The sequence below is a fragment of the Chionomys nivalis genome, chromosome 1 (assembly GCF_950005125.1).
Source record: "Chionomys nivalis chromosome 1, mChiNiv1.1, whole genome shotgun sequence".
NCBI classification, from domain to species: domain Eukaryota; kingdom Metazoa; phylum Chordata; class Mammalia; order Rodentia; family Cricetidae; genus Chionomys; species Chionomys nivalis.
In genome coordinates, this window is record NC_080086.1 from 34,510,208 (window position 1) to 34,532,000 (window position 21,793).

At 49.8% G+C, this 21,793-nt stretch overlaps 1 protein-coding gene across 2 annotated transcripts in view; it reads right to left on the bottom strand.

The window, feature by feature from the left end:
- Ift122 (intraflagellar transport 122) overlaps nucleotides 1–21,793 on the bottom strand; it is a 71,695-nt gene that overhangs the window by 13,311 nt on the left and 36,591 nt on the right. For both annotated transcript variants that reach the window (XM_057762489.1, XM_057762482.1), the window contains exons 13-18: nucleotides 21,492–21,656; nucleotides 19,050–19,247; nucleotides 12,900–13,040; nucleotides 9,727–9,780; nucleotides 6,238–6,399; nucleotides 1,409–1,575 (exon numbers count right to left, since the gene is read on the bottom strand). In XM_057762489.1, coding sequence (XP_057618472.1) covers nucleotides 1,409–1,575; nucleotides 6,238–6,399; nucleotides 9,727–9,780; nucleotides 12,900–13,040; nucleotides 19,050–19,247; nucleotides 21,492–21,656 — 887 coding nt within the window. The remainder of the gene's footprint in view (nucleotides 1–1,408; nucleotides 1,576–6,237; nucleotides 6,400–9,726; nucleotides 9,781–12,899; nucleotides 13,041–19,049; nucleotides 19,248–21,491; nucleotides 21,657–21,793) is intronic.

A 21,793-nucleotide genomic window follows, 5' to 3' on the forward strand; every position in this document is an offset into this window, starting at 1 on the left:
TGGATTCAGTGGTCTGGGGTCTAGGCAGCCCAGTAAGGCAGCTCTCAAGGAGAGGGCTCTGCCCAGCCTGCTTTGTGTGAGAACAGAAGAGGCTGTAACAAAACCAAATTTCAGACAGGCGGGCTCAGGGAGGCCTGTCAGTCTGAGCTCAGAATAATAATGGCATCTAAAAATAACACTGCTCAGCAGCAAAAGGATGTGTTTTTAGGGAAAGGTAGAACAGGCAGCCCCCCAGAGCCCAAGAGCCCCACCCACCAAACCAGCATTCCTAGGGGAAAGGTGCCTGTTACAGCCAGACCCAGAAGAGGGACAGAACACACTAATGTCTCTTCCTTGAGCTAGTTAAGTGTCCCCAGGGGAACTTAATACACAGCACTTGCAAATCAAAGTGACATATGAGAAACCAGTGGGGAAGTAGAGGCCATAAGCCTGCTTGGCTCCCATCAGCATCACCCTTTTTGTAGAGAATACTTGGGGCAGAGTCTAAGATCTAAGCCTGCATCTTTGAGATATTGTTCCTAGACAAGGAAAGAAAGGTTGAGGGTAGGTTACCCACAAAGGTCCCCTGGTGAAGGGCCCACACACCAACCTGTCGTCCTCCTCAGGGCTTAACTATGCCCCTGGCTTCTATCTGTGGACCACACTGTTGCCACCTGAACAACCAGTGGCCTTTAGCATAGTCTTCTAACTGAGAAGGCACCTGGTGGGTGGGTGCCAAGTCCTAAGACGGAACCATCACGTGGCACATAGTTATGTAGTTACAGCTCTGGCCTGTTCCCCCTCCTCCATTCCCTTGTATCTAGCTAGCTTCTATTCCTCTGCTACAGCTCCCTTGGGGCTTCAAGCCACCGCAGTCCCTGCTGGCCTACTGTGTTTCCTGCCTATATTCCTCTTCCTTCTAATTGTCTCTTTATGGAAGGACTCAAGAAAAGAAAGACACCCTGGTTCCTCCCAGATAGTCCCCTTCCCTGATGGACAGAGGGCTCTTCTGTGCGCTCAGAACTCTCATGCTCAGTGTTAGGGGTACTGAAACCACCCATGTCAGAGTCTGAAGCTTAGCCCTACAACTCGCCAAATGCTTGGCCTTTGAGGACACAAGAGTCCCTTCTGCTTTCATTTCCTCATTTGCTAGATGAACGTAGAGATACCGATTTGGTGCCGGGGAGAGTCAGATGCCTGTAAGGTCAACACAGTACCTGAGGGACATCTGTGTGTGTCCCTAGGTCCCTACTACCCACTCTTCAAGCTCCTCAAAGGCAGTGCTACCTTGTTCAAGCTCTTCCTCTTCCAGAGAACCTAGTCACTTGCATGTTTGGTTGAGATATTTAGAGAAACAGTTTTTCCCTTGTCAATCAAAACTCAGAGTTGACACACTGCCAAGAGCTCCGAGGCAGGGGCTGAAACGTACATGTCAACCCAGCCATGGCTGCCGCTGATCTCTATGGCCTTGGCGTGCTCCCCTGCTGAGATGTACATCTCCACCGCAGCTTTGGGCTCGTTGATGTTTCTCGCCCAGTCGGCCTGCTTGGTGATGAGCATCTTTGTTTCCTTAGGGTCTCCAGATCCAAGGAAATCCTGAGGAAGCACAACAAACAAAAACACTCCGGATTAGGACTTCCTGCGCCAGCATTACATCAGCTCCTGAAAGCAGAGCAGGGAAGAGCTCCACGTGGCTGTGCACAGGAGCAGGATGCGACTGAGTGGGGCAGTCCCAGGTGTCCAGGAAGGGAGTGTGCATGGACCACCCACAAGTGCTGCTGGGGCCACAGGGACGTGTCGGGAACTGCAGCCTCCATGTTTCCTTCCCTTCACACCTGTTCTAAACACCTCACGGACTGCGAGTTACTCCGCGACCTCCACACAGTTTGACAGAAACACGACTGGCTGCGAAACTATAAATACTAGACCTGCCATCACTAGTCATACCCTGGGGTGACACCAGATGCCCCAGACCAGTACTGAGCACATGGTCCTCTAAACTTAAACGCACAATGACGCACAGAGCTCTGGGCTTAGTCCCTTGTGCCCTCCTTTGGCTGCCACACTGAAGTGGCATCATGTCTTTTCTCAGTTGCTCTGTGGCCTAAACTCAGATCATTCTGTTGGCTTTGCTCCTGAGCTATGTCTATGGCAGACAACCAGCAAAACACTCTGGTTCATTCCTCCTCCTCCTTTTTTCTTCTTCTTCCAAACACAGTCTGGCTGGCCTAGAACTTGCTATATAGACTAGACTGGCCTTGAACTCATAGAGATCTGCCTGCCTCTGCCTCCCAGTGCTGTCCAGTGGTTCACTTCTTAACTGAGCGACACAGATCTTGTCTTGAGATCAGGACTGCACAAGTAGGAATATGGCCCATGAAGGGACAGCAGGAGCCACAGATGAAAGAAATAGTCTAAAGATTCAGGGGGTGGGCAGGGTCTGAGTTCCTTTACCCCATGTGGGGGTGGTCCCTGAGGGCCATGAGCAGCTCCCCCGGGTTGTCCCCCAAATCCAGCAGAGACAGCCTCAGAATATCAGCTTTTCTCAGGACAGTGCTGCCTCTATTGAAGCTGTCTCAGTGCTGACATTTTTTAAGGTGGGGCTTTTCAAAAGGGGGAATTGAGAGGCAAGAAACCCAGATCTGCATTGCTAGTGAGGAGTGGTTTGTCTTCAGAGAACGTACCCTGCATAGAGTGCTCTGTGCCAACCTCATAAAGTACAAAAAAAGCACTCCTTTCCTCGCGATTAACACTCATCTGTCAGGAAAGTGCAGGCAATGTATGCTGAAACCCACTTGAACAATTAGCTCATTTCTTTTTCCATTTGCTTTTAGGGTAATTATGTAGACCCTAAAACCATATATTAGGTTGGCCTAAGACAACCAAATAATTTAGGAAGGGCATCATTTTACCTGTTAAGGACCAAGTAAAGACAGGGTCACCTAATGCTGGCTTCTGCCTCCCCTTGGGGCACACAGAGAAAAGGGCTAGGGACCAGCCACCGAGGGTACCTGGCTTGGGCCATTATAGACACACTTTCCTCTCCGCACTGTGATGACATCAGCTCTTTATGTACACAAAGCTGTCCCGCTCAGCTAGCTGCCTGAGGTTAGCAGCAGACACGGGCATTGTGAAAGCAGAGAAGTGTCCTTCAGAGGGACTCTGGCAAGCCAACGCTCAGTGAGACAGCAAAAGGAAAGGTCAAAAGCTAAGAGGGGTTACAGTGTGAGGCGTCTCCCCAAGAAGACCATGCGGGCACACAGCTTGCACAACTTCCCTGACAGGAGGCACACCTCCACAATCCCAGCAGTCAACTTAGAGGCTGTGACTTAATTCAAGCTGAGTCTAAAGAGTTCCTCCAAAGCTCAACCAAGTGGGTTTTCAAAGGCCTTTTGGGTTTATGAAGCCAATTTACACGTTATCTGGGACCACAGCAAAGACTTTGTCCTGGAGTGGACAGAAAGAGGCCGTGCTGAGTGATGAATGAGACTGAACAGGGTTCTCAGGCTCGGGACTTCTGATAAGGACTCACTACACAGAGTTAAGAGCATTATAATCCCTTTATCACCACATAAACATGTCACTTGTCCGGAAAACATACAATTTATTTGTACGTGGGAATGTAATTTAAAAATTTTCCAAAAACCAGACTGATTCTTGGGAAGCAATTTTCGAGTAAACAAAAACATGCCATGTTAATAAGCACAGTATCTCCCACCCCCAACACAATGTGTATGTGTGCACACATTTCCAAATGCAGACTACCAAGCCAGGGTGGGGTGTGTATGTGCGTGTGTGTGAGAGATGAAACCAACATACTCAGAACTGTGATCAAAAATTAGAGTCAAAACAAGCCCCCAGTATTTACCTTCACGGAGAGCCACACCAGATGGGGTGTATGAGTGGCTGCACTGCTGGGTGGGAGGCCGTGCGCACAGAGTGCAAGTGAACCATGGGAAGAGGCCAAAGCAGGGGCTAGATAGATGACTCAGTGGTTAAGAGCACTGGCTGCTCTTCCAGAGGACCTGAGTTCAATTCCCAGCAACCACATGATGGCTCACAGCCATCCGCAATGAGATCTGGTGCCCTCTTCTGACCTGCAGGCATACATGCAGGCAGAATACTCTATACATACCATATAAATAAATAAATCTTAAAAAAAAAAAAAAAAAAAAGAGGTCAAAACAGGAGGAGGGTGACCAGGGAGAGGCCATCTGTGGCCCTTCTACTCTTCTAATCTTTAATTTTGTGTGTGTGACTGCATGAAATGCTGAGATTAAACAGAGGCTTCTCTCATGCTAAGTACCTGCTCGACCACCAAGGCACATCCTGGATGTGGACTTTTAATACAGTCACACTCCTCATATCTCTCCTCTCTTTCTCTCTGACAGAGTCTATCCAATGTAGTCCTGACTGTCCTAGAACTCACTCTGTAGACCAGGCTGGCCTTGAACTCACAGAGATCTGTCTGCCTCTTCCTCCTGAGTGCTGGGATTAAAGGTGTGTGCTTGGCTACTCCTCCTACAGCTCAGCATGTTAGGGTTTTATGCATTGTTCTGTGCAATTCTCAGAACTACATTGATCTGTAGCTGTGCTATGCTGAGAAAGAAACAAAGGCTGAGCTACGTGAGTTTTCACCCACTAGTGAAATGTGGACCCCATAGTCACACTGCACTTCAGATGATGTAGACCCCACAGTCATACTGCTCTTCGGATGGTGTGAACTCCACAGTAACACTGCACTGAGGATGGCATGGACCCCACAGTCACACTGCACTGCACTGCGAATGGTGTGAACCCCACAGTCACAATGCACTGCGAATGCTGTGAACTCCACAGTCACACTGCACTGTACTGCACTGCGAATTGTGGACCCCACAGTCACACTGCACTGAGGATGACGTGGACCCCACAGTCACACTGCACTTTAGGATGATGTGAACCCCACAGTCATATTGCACTGCGAAGGGTATGAACCCCACAGTCACACTGCACTGTACTGTGAATGGTGGACCCCACAGTCACACTGCACTGCACTGCGAATGGTGGACCCCACAGTCACACTGCACTTCAGATGATATGGACCCCACAGTCATACTGTACTGTGAATGGTGTGAACCCCACAGTCACACTGAACTGCGGATGGTGTGGACCCCACAGTCACACTGCACTGTGAATGGTGGACCCCACCCACAGTCACACTGCACTGCAGATGGTGGACCCCACCCACAGTCACACTGCACTGCAGATGCCAAGCAGGCATTTTCAGCTGTACCATAAGTTGCCCACCAGCAGCTTCAAGGAAGGCATCAATGTCCCAAAGAACAACCAGGGATGACTGGTTCTCTGGTGCCCAAATTCTAACCCTAGGATCTGGTGCCTTTTAAGTTTAATGTTTTTGCCCCCAATGGAAAGAGCATTCATGTAGTACTGGATGGATATGGGTAGGAACTTAGAGTGGGCTAAGAAAGATGAAAGGGCAGGGGAAGCCTAGAGTCCAGATCTGAGGTGTGAAGGAAGAAGCCCCAGGAGTGGTCCAAGGGTTCATCCCTGTATCAAGCAGTCACCGGTCTAACAGACAGGCAGGAAAAGAACCCAGCATTGGTTAGGCACAGACAGAGATGAAGGGGGAAGTCGTTCTCCCTGAGACTCATGAGCTAAGAGATTAGCATTAATAGTCACTGAATAGCTGTGGCTAGGCCTTGAGGACTCAATAGGATTTGAGAGCCTCTTCTGCCACTACCCAGAAAGGCAGGGATACAGAAGCCCTCGTGGGAGCGCCTTACTATTTCACACCCAAGTTTAGGGCTTGTTGGAGGCTGAGCTGCAATGCCTGGAGGGCTCTGGCTCTTTAGTGGGGCTCATTCTCACAAAAGTCCATGTGTCTAGGAAGCTCCTTCAAAAGTCTAGAGTACCTCAGGACTGACTCTGAGGTAGGACCACGTGGTAGGCCCAGCTTGTCATCAATCTTGGTGGCTCCTGACCCAGGTCTGAAGGAATCTGTAGAGACTGCCCTAAGCCCTCAGTATCTGGTAACATCATGCTGATATGCTGACAGGTACCTTGAACGGGCTGTCCCTCTGACGGCTACCGTCAGGGTCAGCTTTCAGTTTCAACCAGGGGCCCTGCAGGTCCCCTTTTATTAATCTACCTATCCTTTTTCTGAGGTCACCACCTTTTTCTGTCTGTATCATTGCTTGGACACATGGCCTAAGATACTCCTGGTGGCAGGCTGGGCCCAGGATGTGGTGGGCTTACCTTGGCATACTCAAACATGCAGAGGTCAGTATACATGTCGAGTGCGAGGTTCTCATGCCCGCTCCTCTTGTACAGTTTGGCAGCCTCGTGGAACTTCCCCTGGTAGGAAAACACATCTGCCAGAAACAGGTCATTGTTGGTCTCGCCCCGCTTCTTCCTCTCCTGGAAAAATTAGAAGCACGGGAAATGGCTTCCACAGTCATGGCAGGAAGCAGCCTGTACAAAGGCTAGCTGCTGCTATTTCGGGCTAAGCCCTTGGGTCTTCCTACTGAGCCCACACTTGGCTCCTGGGCTACCATGTCTCTCACCTACGTCTCTACTGGGGACGTTCAAAAACAAAAGCAGACTCTTTTTTCAGACCACTGAAGATCAAACAAAAGGCAAACCTTTGTTTGCTCAGTGGAAATTCCACAGGACGGCTTTCCTGGATGCTTGCCCAAGGCAACCGCAGGATAGCTTGGGCAGTGTGCACTGGCCAGTCGGGGACAGTGTTTCATTCCTAAGACCCCCCCCCCCACCGAGCCCCAGACACCTGGGTGCCAAGAACAAAGTGTGGGATTTTCAACCAAGATGGAGGCCATAAAGTAGGGTTACAAATCTGGTTAGGCTACTGTTTCTAAGAGAAGAGGAGACACTGTGTGTGCTGGCTGCATGTATGTCAACAAGTTCCTCAGTTGAGAAAATGACCCTAACCAGGTGTGATGGCTCACGCCTTCAATCCCAGCACTTGGGAGGCAGAGGCTGGCAGCTCTGTGAGTTCGAGTCCAGCCTGGTCTACAGGGCAAGTCTAGGACAGCCAGGGCTATTGAGAGAGAGAGAGAGAGAGAGAGAGAGAGAGAATAACCCATTAGATTGGCCTGTAGGCAAGACTGGGGTGTGTTTTCATGGTTGATGTGTGAGTGTAGGGGGGTATAGCCCTCTCTGGGTGGTGCCACCCCAGGGCTGTGCTTCTGCGTGCTATAAGAAAGCAGGCTAAGAGCCAGGCAGTGGTGGCACACACCTTTAATCCCAGCACTTGGGAGGCAGAAGCAGGTGGATCTCTGTGAGTTGGAGGCCAGCCTGGTCTACAGAGCAAGTTTCAGGACAGCCAAGGCTGCACAGACAGACCCTGTCTTAAAAGCAAAACAAGACAGACAGACAGACAGACAGACAGACAGAAAGAAAGAAAGAAAGAAAGAAAGAAAGAAAGAAAGCAGCTGAGCAAGCTATAAGTAGTTCTCTTTTGCGGTCTTTGTTTCGGCTCCTATCACCAAGGCCCTGATCTATTTGAGTCTGGCCCTACTGCCCTCAGTGATGGACTGGGATGCGGATGAAGCCATAGGCTGAAATAAACCCTTTCCTTTCCAAGTTGCTTTTGTTTAGGGCGTCTTATCAGGGCACAGAAGCCCTGACTAGGACGCTGTCTGCTAATGTCCACTTCACACAGGAAACCTCTACTGCTCTCAGTGACCCTAGCACCACCAAGCACTGCAGTGAAGGAAGGAGAGATGCGAGTTGAGCCAGGCATGGTCAAGGGCACACAAAGCTCACTCTTCATGTCCCATGATTCCACCCTAACACACCCCTGTGTGAACACACATGTGTACATGTGAGAGCATGTGCGCTGAGCAGAGCTGAGGCTGGAGAGAGGCATCCGCACACCTTCCCTGTGTGGGGACACTCATTAGTCTACAGCGCCAGTATTTGTCAACACTTGCCAGCACTCGGCCCCTCAGCCCCAGCAGTTGCTTTTGCTTGTTTTCTATCAAGTGTATCACAGGAGGAAGATGAGACATGGAATCAAACTCCTAGACAAGCTGGTGGAAGTCTCAGCAGCTGGAGACAACATGCCTCACCAGTGACAGAAATAATTTTTTAAACCTTCGCACAGTGCAGGCTAATCAACCGAATACGCTGACATCTAAAACTTGTGAGTGACTTAAACTCTTATAGGGAGGTAGGTGTCAGCCAGTGTGGGGTGGGGGCCACACGGCCACAGAGGACTGTCAACAAGGGCAGATTATTCTGCCACCATGCTATCACCCAGTTATTCAAAAGGAACCCACTGAGGTACACAGCTCCCTAGTCAATGCTGGCTACCCAGAAGCCGGAAGCCAAGGCCTCAGGACAGTCACAACAGATCACCTGAACACACTCTGCTCTTCCCCAGAGACAATCCATCAGCACACTTCTCAGCTCTGAGGTCACTGGCAGAGGTTAGACCTTTTGAACTAAGTGAGGCATCACAAGGAAAAGAGCCAACTCTCACAGAGGCCAGCTGCCTCTGTGCAAAGGAAAGTGATCTTCCTTAGCTTTGCATGAAGATCCCAAGGACGTAGTTGTTAACACCAAGCACCAGCCCTGAGCCAGCAGCTCGGGACAATGGTACCCAGGCAGACCTTGTCCACCTGTGTGAGAAGACAGACAGTAGACAACCTTCTGGGTAGAAGGGGGCAGGGAAGGTTTACAAAGTGGCAGAGCTTGGGGAAAAGTGGGGACCAAGTCTGAGTTTCAGCCAAGTTTTTGAACACATCCCCTCAAGGATATGTCCCATCCTCTCCTGACTTCCCTTTCTTCACCCACTGAACAGGGCTGGTGACGCTAGCACCTGCCTCACTGTACTAAGGACCTCGTGCATAACGTCACACCTCTTGTCTCAGCTCTACTTGCTGGTTCCCACCCCCACCCCCACCCCCGTAGAAGGCTAGGTCCTGCACAAGATTTGGTCCTGCACAAGATTTGGTCCTGCACAAGGCTGGGGCCACATCAAGAATTTATTCTGCTGAACCGAGTTAAAGGGGCAAGACATTTGCAATTTCATCACTGCTTCTAACTGAGAGCTCAAATGTGTCTCACATTCCCTTAGCCTCACAATAAATCTGTTCAGGAGAAAAAATATGTATGCCTTTTTACAGATAGTCAGACAGCAATGGAATACACAGAAATTAAAAATAGTGTCTTCCATCACCCATAAATGGTGCAGTCAGAACCAGATTCTTCAGCCCATCACAGGTCGTCTGGGCAGGAGGATGGCTTGGTAGGTCTCAAAGCAGCTTAGGAGCATCTGGGAAATGCTTCATTCACTGGCAGATTGTTCGAGTCCAGGAATACGGCAACAGTCATACCCAGAGAGGCATATCACATCACAAGAGCCTGACTCTGCCTCACAGACACACCAGGGAATGATTGACCACCATCTTGGTTTTTCAAGACAGGGTTTCTCTGTGTAGCCCTGGCTGTCCTAGAACTCACTCTGTAGACCAAGCTGGCCTCGAACTCAGAGATCTGCCTGCCGCTGCCTCCCAGGTGCTGGGATTAAAGGTGAGCACCACCATTGCCAGTATATAGACCCCATTTTAGGAACAAGGAATCAAAGATTAAAAGAAACCAAATCCTTCTGCCTCATTCAACTACCAAGTAACTGGCCACTCTATCCCTTAGAACAGATCAGAAGGCCTGTGCTTCCATGTCCTCAGGACTACTGGCCACTGAATCCCGAGAAGACGTTACCTCAATACTGCTGATCAGCTCCAGGTATCGAAGGTCCTGGACCCTGGTAAAGGCCTATGGGAAGAGAAAAGAATAGAGTCAGCTGCCTTCTTGTTCTCCACAGGCTGGTGGGGGTGGGAGCACATCGAGCTCTAGAACGAGAGCCAGCAAGCGGGGGGGGGGGGGGGCTGATTCATCACTGTGTGCTTGGGAGGTGTGCCACCCAGCGAGGCGCAGCCTGTCTTCATCTCGAGGATTAGTCCTTACAAAGAACTGTAAAGAAGTCCTGGGAGCATCAATCATTTTGGGATTAGGTAAAACAGAACTATGATCCTGTAGTCTGCAGTAGAACCCCTTGCCAGACACTGCTCATAATGGAAAGGCAGGCTGGGCTGATTCCAGTCAATGGCGTCTGCAGAGAAGTCAAGACACAGAGACAAGAGCCTGCACGCTTATACCTGTGACTTGGATGGGGAGCAGCAGACAGCTCTGCTAACTCAATGGTGCTTCACACACGGGGCATAGAGGGTACACAGGGAGAGGAGGAGGAGAAAGCCCAGGGAAGAATGGCTCTGCAGGGGGACGGCAGGAATGATCTTCCAGTCTCTAGAAAGCAAGCTTGCGTGTTACACCTGAACATGCACTGTCTGCTTAGACTCATGGTAGAGGCAGACTTCTAACGCGTGCATTTCTGGAAGGCTGTGAGGGTCAGGCAGAGCGGTGCCAGTGAAGCACCTTTTGCTGCTTTCAGGTACCACAAGGGGCTTGGGGGAGCTGACCTTCATGTCCTCTGCCGGCAATATTTCTACCCGGCTGTGCTTTCTGTGCTGTCCACGTGAAATGGATGGACACATGCCCTGAGCAGCAGCTCCTGAGCCATTATGGTTTAGAATGCATGACAGCCCTTGGCTCCTGCAAGGCACCCTCTGTGCTAGAAGAACTGGGGGAGTGATCAAGTCATCTGGCTTCTGGCTGCCTTGCAGATGACCACAGTGCGATTTCACCCTGTCACCCCATAGGGCCAGAATCTATTCAAAGGCTGAGGACACAGGATTTCACTTGGCCTCTGTCCCCTCCCTAGTTCAGGGGTTCACAGTGGAAAGGGGAAGCTGGGCAGATTAAATAGAGAGCTAAATCTCCCTGAGCCAAGAGCTACACAAGCTGGAGGGGATACCCTAGAGACGACACTTCCTGTCTGAGCATGGCAGTGGCAGACTGCAGGATTAGGCAAAGCACAGCCCAGGAGGGATCTGGCAAGTGGCGTTCTTTCTGAAATAGGGACTTATTTTGTTGCCTAGGCTGGCCTTGATCTCCTGCACTCAGGGGATCTTCCTATCTCAGCCCTGAGATGCTGGGGTGACAGGCACATTCCACAGTGCCCAGCAGTTGGCTTTTCCTGAAGAACTAACAGGATAAAGGTGTCTCAGGCAGCAGTGGATAAAGGTCCAGCAGGACTATCCAAAGGTCTGACAAGCTGCCTTCCTCGTCTGTGTTTCCTGAAACTAGTACAGAAATCTATCCCTGGTGCTGGGCAGAGTAGAAAAAGGAGACTCAAGTCTCAGCCAGGTTTTGAGCCCAGGCAGGAGGACCCTGAGCCTGGGGCTACCTTCGCTATGGTCAGGCAAGCGAGGCCCTCTCCAAGAGTCTTTGTGGTTCTGGCCACTGTATCCGTGAACTTGATAAATCTGTCACTGACATCCTTCAGCCCTGATATACCGCAGAGTCACGGTGCTCCTCGGAGTGGTCAGTCACAAGACTGTGAACAACTTCCACAGAGGGAAGTGGGGAGCAGGGAACATAGGCAGCTGGCAGCACTAAGCAGCTCTTCGGTGCCATCTAGTGGGGACATCTCTCTAGGCCAGGCCCTTCCGTCCAAAAGTCTAAGTACTGAGTGACTGGCACCTAGGGGAGAGGACAGTCAGGGATTCAGGGTTAAGATAAAACCCTGGTCAAGGTCTGTGGTCAGAGCCGTGCACCTTTCCTACACAGCAGGCTGCCCACAAGCAGTGTGCACACAACTGTCCTTTGCCAACCACTCTAACAAAGAGCCCGGTGCTCTGAAATGATCGCGTCTGTTCTGTGTTCTGGGACGCAGGGTAGGTAGGAACTGATCAAAGGGTATGGCCCAGTTTCGGTTCCCTCTACTTAGACATCTGCTCTGCCACTGAAGGGGCCATGTGCTGGGTGGTGCATGGCAATACTACATGAAAGGGGACAGCCTAGAGGGAGACAATTCCTTCCTGGTCACAAAGAGCAGATATCTTCACATGCTGGCATTTCTGAGAGGGGCAGGAGGAGCCTCGCCTCTCCCGAGTCCCCAGATGCTTATCTGATCTGCAAACACGCAGGCAATTATTGAGTTGGCTTATTTTTCCTCACATGCTGTGTACTGAACCAGGGCCTTGTACACGTTCCCCAGTGCTCTGCCTCCAGCTCTCTGTGTATGATTGGCGTTTGCACAGTCACTCCAAACTGTCCTTTACGAGGCCTATGGGGACCTCAAGAGTGAGTTCAAAATGAAGGAGACTATGCATTTTCACACCCCATTTTAGAACAGAGGCAGGGAGGCCGGGCCAAGAGAAAAGGGTAGGAACAGCTCTGAGACATGGGCTGGCTCCACTGTCCTGTTTAACAGGAGGCAGGTACCACATATGTCCACAGGTCCCTCAACACCGGCAGCCTGGGCAGAAGGAGGCTCTCAACTTGGCTATGGGAGAAGAGGCAGGGAAAGAGGATGAGGGAGAGGCTGGAAGTCAGTCTTTCTCCCTCCGTCTTCAGATGGAAACACATCTGGGAGCCTTCATGTGCCTAGACAAGGTTAACTGCTTTAATCGACTAGACCGGAAGTGACCGTCTGAGTCACTCTTGGAGGCCGTGGGAATCAAAGGCTGACCACCTCGTTTGCACTAAGCCGGTGCTAACAACAATGGTAGGGTGATAAGTGGCTGCTGTTCAGACCCAGGCTTTTATCTTTATATAAATGATCGCTACCAAGACTGACAGCCACAGTCAACCAGATATTTTACTGCATTATCTGCTTGAGATCTTCCCAACTTCCGTGAGGACAGGGCCTGGTCCTCCAGAGCCCTCCAGAGAAAGAACCTTGGGAGGGTTGTTCCTGCCAGGCCCACAGTAAAGGGGTGACTGAGGAGAGAGCCTCCAAGGACAAACTGGCACACCGACGAGATGGGTACCTTCTTTGCAGTTTCAAACTCAAGTCCTTCTAGAGCTTCCATGGCCAGTTCACGCCAGTCGGCGTCTGTCACTCCCAAACAGGCGATCTGGTAGGCTTCTCTGAACATTTTCCTATCGAGGTATTGGTACATCGGAGCAGACTATGGGAGAAAGTTAATAATCTGTTCAGAGCACTGGAAAGAGTCAGGTTCCAAGTAGGCCTACTTCCAGATGTTCAGAGCATTATCGCAGGAAGTGCCTACCTCAGCCCTCAGCCATCAGTCTGCACCTTTGCCTGGCCCATCTGGGTGCCCTCCTTTCCGCCACCCTCTCCTGCTGAGTCAGCACTCCCAACACACACTTCTGGCTGCCATCTGCCCACCCCTTCCCTGAGTCTACCTGACCATAAAATGTCACCTTCGCTGGGAAGGATCTATCTACCCCCATCGGGAAATGCATAGTTGGTCTTGTAAAGCTCGGCTAGCAGGTCCCTCCCGGAAACTCTTCCCTGCTTTCTCATGTCCCAAGAGAACTGTCTGAGCTGGCCCTGGCTTCTGTGTACTGCATTCTAATTCCACGTGGCTCTGAGGTGAAGCCCTGCACTCCCTGTGGCGGCAGCAGGCTCTCCATCCCAGGCCAGAGGAATGAGTTATGTGACTAGAAGGGAGACATCTGGGGTGGCCTCTTCTCAGAGGAACTGAATCTGAAAAGGGCGCAAATATGGAATTTGCTCCTGACAAGACCCTGAGTTCTCTGGTGCTAAAGACTAAGTGCCCAGTTAAGAATATTTACAAGTGGGCTGGAGAGATGGCTCAGTGGTTAAGAGCATTGCCTGCTCTTCCAAAGGTCCTGAGTTCAATTCCCAGCAACACATGGTGGTTGTGATCACAACCATCTGTAATGAGATCTGGTGCCCTCTTCTGGCCTGCAGGCATACATGTAGACAGAATATTGTATACATAATAAATAAATAAATTTTTTTTCAAAAAAGAATATTTACAAGCATGCCCTAATGACTTCTTTTTTTCAAGGTTATAAAAAGCTTTGCAGTTCTCTAAACAGCCCCGTGTAAGGACACCTAGGACAGGCAGGCCCTGCAGGACACTTGACTTGCCTAAGGTTACAGACCTAGCAAATTAAAAGCTAGATGCTAGAGCAATAGGTGATCTGATATTCCTGGTCTTGTGCTCCTTCTCCTTCTTGCCATGTGTGTGTGTGTGTGTGTGTGTGTGTGTGTGTGTGTGTGTGTCTATATACGCATGCACATGCATTTACACACATCACACTAAAGCTAAGCTAGGCTTAGCATCTTTGGCAATAAAAGATCCTGTCTTGATATAAAGCTATCAATACATTTCTGGGACCCACACCTCCCTTCTGGGTTCCTGGGCAGTAGGGATCAATCAGCCAGTGCCTTTATGCTAATGTGCATATTTCCAAACGTGAACTTGGAAATGCTATTTTCTCCATTTGGGGTCTTTATCTTTGACATTTCCGGTCCTCTTTTTTTTAACTTCAAAATTAAAAGAAACCTTTTTCCTTTCAAGCCAGTCTACCCTCTGACAGCAAGATACAACTATTCCTGGGGCGGAGGGGGGGGTATTTTTCCTGTGTACCACACTATCCACTTCCCCTTACTGTAGGGAAGCAGCTGGCCACAGAGCCTGGCCCAGCCACATCCTAGCCAGGTGCCCCCTAGGGAAACATGCTACCTTCTATTTAGAGACTCTGCCCACTCGCACTACTGTGGGCTGACGAGACGCCCAGCTCCTGGGACACAGCTTTCGTACCTCCTTGAAGCTTTCTCAACCTCCACCCACTCTGCCCCCACAATGAGCTCATTTTCTAGACTCCTCATACTCTCTGGTCCACTTTAGTTCTGTTTTGTGGCTTTTGCTGTTTCATGACTGTCTGTAATAAAAAGGAATAATAACAGGAATTGGGACAGGCAAAACCTGAAAATGGCTGTAATTAACCCCATTTCACAGTGGCAAAGCCTGCAGTCTCGGCTGCTCTGGAGGTAGAGGTGGGAGGATTGCTTTAGCCCTGGAGTTCAAGTCCAGCCCGGGCAACAAGGCAAGCATCTGTCTCAAGTAAAACAAAACAAAACAAACACACACACACACACAAAATACCCCATTATATAGAAAAGAAATGAGACCCCAGAGAGAGATATAAGGGGTTCAGATGCAGTTGGGCCAGGCTTCAGGGCCAGAACCCAAAGCCAGGGTTCTTTTTCCCAAGCTGCAGAACTTCTGCTGTGCTGACTGCCCCATGACAAGGAGACATGAAAACACAGCACGGGATGAGCTGATGGGCGGGTCGCACGGGCAGGGAGGCACAAACCGAGTGGGGGTTCGAGAAACTTCCTAATGGTCCAGTCCCCTCTGAGCACCCCTTATCTGGCTGCTGCGCTCCAAGCATGACGTGACGGAGCACAACTGGGCTTGCTGTCCTACTTGGCAGCTCGGACACAGCAGTTCTTGCACAAGATGATACAAATTTCGAAAGGAAACCAAGGAAAAAATCCCAAGAGCAAATATGGGGCTTTCTGCCTGGTCTGGAGGCCCAAACCGCAAGACGACTGGAGGCAGAGGCGACAGATAAACAGCCTTTGTCTCAGATCGCCTTTCCCAATGCTTGGCAGCTCTGGCCTGCTGCATCAGCAGGAAGGCTGGCTGCAACCTACAGAGTCTTTGGCTACTGAATCTTGAGGCCCTGGGCAGAGGGAGCCCCGGCAGCCCCTCCGGCTCCTCTTGGCTGGCCAAAATCTGCGAGCAGCAACTGCATTTACTTTTGAGATTAAGATGGCAGTCTGAGGAGAAAACCTTTGAAGAAGCAAGGTCTGTTTGGCACAGATGAGGAAGAATGGGGCCTTGTACATGTGGTGCTGGAGTCTGGGGTGCTGATGGGGAGCAGGGAAGGATGGCAAGGAAAAAGTCCAGCAGGCCTCATCTGCTCCCACAGTCCCCCTGCTGACATTTCTCATGCTTCCTCTTTTCTGCTGCTGATTCACAACAGAATTCACTGCCATTGCTTGAACACTCGCTATGATCGGAGCTGCGTGGATACTGCTGCTATAACCCATGAAGCAGCAAGCTAACAAGGGCCTTCCTGGCTTTAGAGAAGAAGTAGGCGGAATTTACAGGTGTAGGCCAGGTGTGTGTAGGCAGGCAGTCTAACAGAGCCAAAAAGAAAGGCAGTCTAGAATGTCTGAACATCTTTTAGTGTATGGGGCCTTTGGCCCAGCAATGCACTTTTGAAATTTATACAAAGTCAGAACAGACACTAGGAAGACACCCACTATTTGCATAGCCAGGTGTGGTGGTGCACTCCTTTAATCTCAGCACTCAGAGGCAAAGACAGGTGGAACCCTGTGGGTTTGAGACCAGCCTGGTCTACATAGTTCCAGGGCAGCCATGGCCAATAATGAGACCCTGTCTCCCAAAAGCAAAAAGAAAGCAAAAGGCTGTGGATAGTACAAATGTCGCAACAGTGCTGGTGGAGCAGCTGTGGCCCATCCATGCCACAAGTGCTGCATCCATTACCAACGACGCTGGGCACACGGCAGAGAGCACGGGAGCTTGGGGCAGGAAGGTGCTCAGGCTGCGCACAAACTGCATTACAGTCATGCACCTATGTGGAACTGAGAAACAAACACAAGGAATCAGTTGTCACTTCTCACACAGATATGTGAGCCTACGATCATCTGTTTAAAAATCCTAGTGAAATACGTTCACTGACACGGCACAGCGTTTCCAGCAGCTGCTGAGCAAAATCTCACTAAAGGATTAGTAAGTAGGGCCTTTGATTTTGGCAATTGTGTTTTATTGTTAGTGGTTTTTTGTTTTGTTTTAAGAAAATGTGTTGTGTGCACCCTAGGCTGCCCCTAAACTTGAAATCCTACTGCCCCAGCCTCAAAGCCTGAGATTATAGGCATAAGCTACTATGCTAGGTGAGATTGCTAGTTTACAGCCAATAATCCATCAAAGGGATGGGTCTGGAATAACTGAATGTCAGGTTAAAAGAGGATGGCATGAGGCTGGCAAGATGGCTCAAAAAGTAAAAGGACTTGCTGCACACATGTGACAACCTGAGTCCAATTTCCAGGGCCAACAATGAGAGAAACGACTCCCAAAAGTTGTCCTGGGACCTTCACAGGCACAGGCCCTCACACATGTAGACACACACACTAACAAACGTCTCAACATTTTAAAACACAAACGGCATAGAGTGATTAAAAGCTCCATTCTCTTGCTACTGGTCCATAATCAGTACAGTACACACAATAATACGTCTGGGGTCTCGTGAGAGGGCTCAGTGGTTCAGAGAGGGCCCAAATCACATTCTTAGTACCCATGTGAGGTGTCTCACAATACCCTGAAACTCCAACTCCATGTGCACCAGCACACATGTTTATATATGCACACACACATGCACACACACATACACACACACACACACACACAAGCAAATATTCTCTTGAAGATGGGATGCTGTGGTCCAAGTTTCCCCTTAGTGTTTGTCCTGGTTTTATGATTGTTCTATACGGAGTGTCACTCACTTCAAGGACAAGCAGACAGGCAGCTAGGGCAGTGGTAACTAGGTCAGCTGCCAGATGGGCTGCCTGGATTCTTCAGTCTGTTTCTGCCCTCCCAATTCTATAACTCCATACTTTCACCCCTGTCTCTAGCTGGCCTGCTCTGGATGCAGGGGACGATGCAGGGTCCCATGTGCCCCTCTGGTCCACAGTCCTCAGTCCCTACTCTACCTAGTCTCCTCTCATACACAGCATTACCACTCATGCACTCAGGCGTCCACCCTGTTGGACTTGCCGCTAACACAATACTGAATACTGCTAACAAAGCAGCAGGAAGGGAAAAAGAGTGCCAACGGGTGTGCTGGTCAGATTTATGGTCATCTGAGAGGACAAAAGAAAAAGTCAATGAAATGATTCCTAATGATCTCCTGCTGTACTCACAGGATCGGTGCCTAGCCCAATCATCATCAGAGAGGTTTCCTCTGGCAACTGATGGGAGTACAGAGACTCACAGGCAAACATTAGATGGAGCTTGGGGAACTCCACAGAAGAGGGAGGGAAGATCATGGGAGCCAGAAGGGTTGAGGACACCAAAGAACACAAAATCAACTAAGCAGGGCTCATAGGGGCTCACAGAGACTGTAGCAGCAATCAGAGCCTGCATGGGTCGGCACCAGGCCCTCTGCATGTGTATGTGGTTCTTGAGCTTGGGTTTTGTTAGACCCCTAACAGGGGGAGTGGGGTGTCTCTGACTCTTCTGTCTGCTCTTGGGACCTTTCTTCTCTTACTGGTTGCCTTATCCAGCTTTGATATGAGGGTCTATGTTTAGTCTTATTGCATCTTGTTACACTGAGTCTGGTTAAACCTCTAGGAAGCCTGCTCTTTTCTGAAGGGAAATGGAGAAACAGTGGATCTGGGGGAGAGGAAGGTGAGGGGGGGGGGGACCTAGAGGAGGGGAGTGAGGGAGGGAGAGAAGAATGGGAAAAAAAAAATCTCAAAATAGATACAGATCTAAGGAGTCAAATGAAGTCCTAGCAACATTTAGACACACTGAAAATAAAAAAAAAAGAAAGAAAAGAAAAAGAAAAAGAAAAAGAAAAATATGTCTCCATAAGATCCGGCTGTAGGCCGGCCTGGAGAGCATTTTTCTTAATTAGTGATTGATGAGGGAGGGACCAGACCATTGTGGATAACCCCATCCCTGGGCTAGTGGTCCTGAGTTCTCTAAGAAAACAGGCTGAGGAAGCCACGTGGAGCAAGCCAGTAAGCAGCACCCCTCCATGGCTTCTACATCAGCTCTTGCCTCTAGATTCCTGCCCTGTTTGAGTTCCTGTCCTGGCTTCCTTCAGTGATAGACCACATGTAGATATGTAAACCAAATAAACCCTCTCCTCCCCAACTTGCTTTTTGGTCATGGCATTGTCACAGCAACAAAAACCCAAATTAAGACAATAGGGCTAAGCTCTTTGTCCAGAAACACATGGCTACACAGGGCACAACACATCCAAGACTACAGCACCTGTGACATCACTAATTTCACACTTCCCTCCTCCCTCTCTTTGTGGCTCTTAGCACCAGTCTGACCATTGTGTTTTGTGTGTCCTACAGCTTGAAAAAAACGACAGGTTACCTGTGGCACCTCTACGGCAGACATAGAGAAGACATGAAGGCAGAAGATCTTGGAGCCATTGTAGCCAACCACGAACCCTTGCAGCTTCTGCTGGTGCACCGGGAAGGTGCTGGCTTTGATGTTGAGGTAGCCTCCTCCCGAGAAGCAAAGCATGTCCTCACACTGGGTGTTCCAGGCCACACTATTGGCATTTGGTTCCTGAGGGACAAAGGCCTGTAAGGCTCTGGCACACTCCCACCCCATCTTACAGCCTGAGTTGCACTGAGGTTCTGACAGCAGGATGAGAAAAGGCAAGGCGACCAGAAGAGAAGGGGTGAGGCAAATCCCTAGACGTACTGGTGGCGTGATAGAATTTTTTGACATATGCTATTTTCAAAATTATTATCCCTTCCCTATTTTAATCAGCCCACAATAAGTAGAAATTCAACAAGGTAGGGTTCCATTTCTACTAAAGGAAGAGGGTGGGGTGCTGCTCTGTGGCAGTGATTCCCCAGCACACACAGACACACACACACTCACCCACAGACAACCCTACCTATCCAGGAAGGAGGCCAAAAGGGTTACCCCTGGAGATTAAGACAGTGACTGCTTTTGAATGAATGGAATTGGGAGGGATTTCTATTTTCTTTGCCCCCCTCCACTGCTTGTCTCATTTCTTTGGTCATGAACATCCATTGTTTTTTATAATAAAGCAAAAGAATGGGGGGTTCTTTTCAAAATTAGAAAATAATAAACTGTCTCTGCATTAACATTCTCACACTGAAAACAGTCACCCTGGGAGGTGCCCTCTCCACCACTGTTCTACTCAGCCGGAAGCCTGGGTTAAGCAGAGGATCATTCCTCTCTGCCTAGAACAGTGGTTCTTGAGACCCCTTTGGCAAGCCTCTATCTCCAAAAAATATTTACATTACGATCTATAACACTAACAAAATTAGAGTTATGAAGTAGCAACAAGAATAATGTTATGTTGGGGGTGACCACAACATGAGGAACTGTATTAAAGGGTCACAGCATTAGGAAGGTTGAGAACCACTGGCCTACACTCTTCTCTTAATGAGAGAAGTTGGGAGCTTTCATGTGAAGAGACAAATGCAGTGGGTAAAGTACTAGGAACTGTATGTCTCCTGGCAAGACCCAAGAGCCACCTTCATTAGTCCCCCAGAAAAGCCACAATAAGGGCAAAGAGCCATGCACCTTTCCAGTCTCTACACAGGACACACTGAGAGGCCTGCTAACCACCTCCATGTCCAGACAGAAGCAGTACTGACTTTGGGGAGAAGGGCAACATATAGGCCTAGTCGTGACCAGCACTAAGCACATAATGGCATCTTGTGTGTTTCTGAGGTAATTCTATGAGAAGGCAACTTCCAGCTTCATGTTAGCATGGGCAGGGAATGTGACTCAGTTAGCACACATGGGCCCTGGGTCTGATCTCAGCACAGTAGAAATCAGGTGTGGTGGTAAACATCACTAGCCCCAGTACTAAGGATATGAAGGTAGAGGATCTTCCTCAAGTTTATCTTCAGCTCTATATAAAGAGAGCTAGAGGCAAGCCTGAGCTTAAAGTTTCATGTTAGTCACAGGTGAAACTGAGACTCACAGAGGTCCATGAACCCAGCTCAGTCCAAAGACAATGGACATGTATTCTTTCCTAAACCCTCTGCTTCCTCTGTGACATGAAGTGCTAATAATTTGGGGGGCTAATGGCAGCCAAGTATCCCTCTCTAACTGACTGAGGAAAGTCAAGCACTTCTACCCTGCTGGTTCTGTTGCCAAGGACAAGGAGGGCCTTGGAAGAGCATCCATGTATACCCATGGCATTGGGAAACCTTGCAAGGAGAAACCAGAGAGCAGAGGCTCCAGACTCAGGGGTCCTCACTTCACATAAATAAGCTCTGACCACTTGCAATGCCCCAAAGAGGCCAAGACCAGCCGTGGCTTGGCAGGAAGCCCACTAGGTGCTGGGTAGTCTTCGGAGTACTCACTGACACACTTCTTCCAGGCATAGGACCAGGGTGTGGAAACAACCCATCCCAATGATCCATTGTGCAGCCACTGTGCTACAGCACCCTGTGGAGTAAGCTGAGGGTGAGCCTCCACCTGCCCTTCCTAGTGTGCCCTAGACACTGGAAGGAACTGGCGATCTCGGGTAAGGGAGTCACAGACTTCATCAAAAGAATCTCCACCACACATTAACCTGGCCACCAGACTCATCACCAACACCTCAGATACTGTTTACTCTTCTGTGAAAAATGTGTTACTGGCAAGGAAACAGGTGCTAAGGAGGCTGACCTGGACACCGGCTCCCTGGAGCTTCCAGAAGCTACACCTGTGCTGGGTTCCTGCCCCTTGCTGGTCCTCCCAGGCGGGGCTGGGTACCTTCTTGCACAACTGGGAAGCTCAGTCCTGTTCTAGGGACCGTGTCTCTATCTAGGACTTCACCTGAAAGAGCAGCTCCTTTGTATGGATGTCATACACCAAGCACGTGTCATTTTCATCCACCACAGCCAACTTGTTCCGGGAGGCACTCATATCCAAGCAGCGCACGGCTGTGGCCTGCTTCAGCAGGACAATGGCAAAGAGATTGTCCACGAAGATCTTCAGGATCTGGCGAAATTTCAGAGAAATAAGTGTGAGTCACCATGGCAACCAGACCCTGGACCACTGCCAGGCTGTTGGCGTCCCATGTGTTCTACAAGAACAACACCCACTAACTCCCCCAGAAGCTGTGTGCAGAGAAAAGA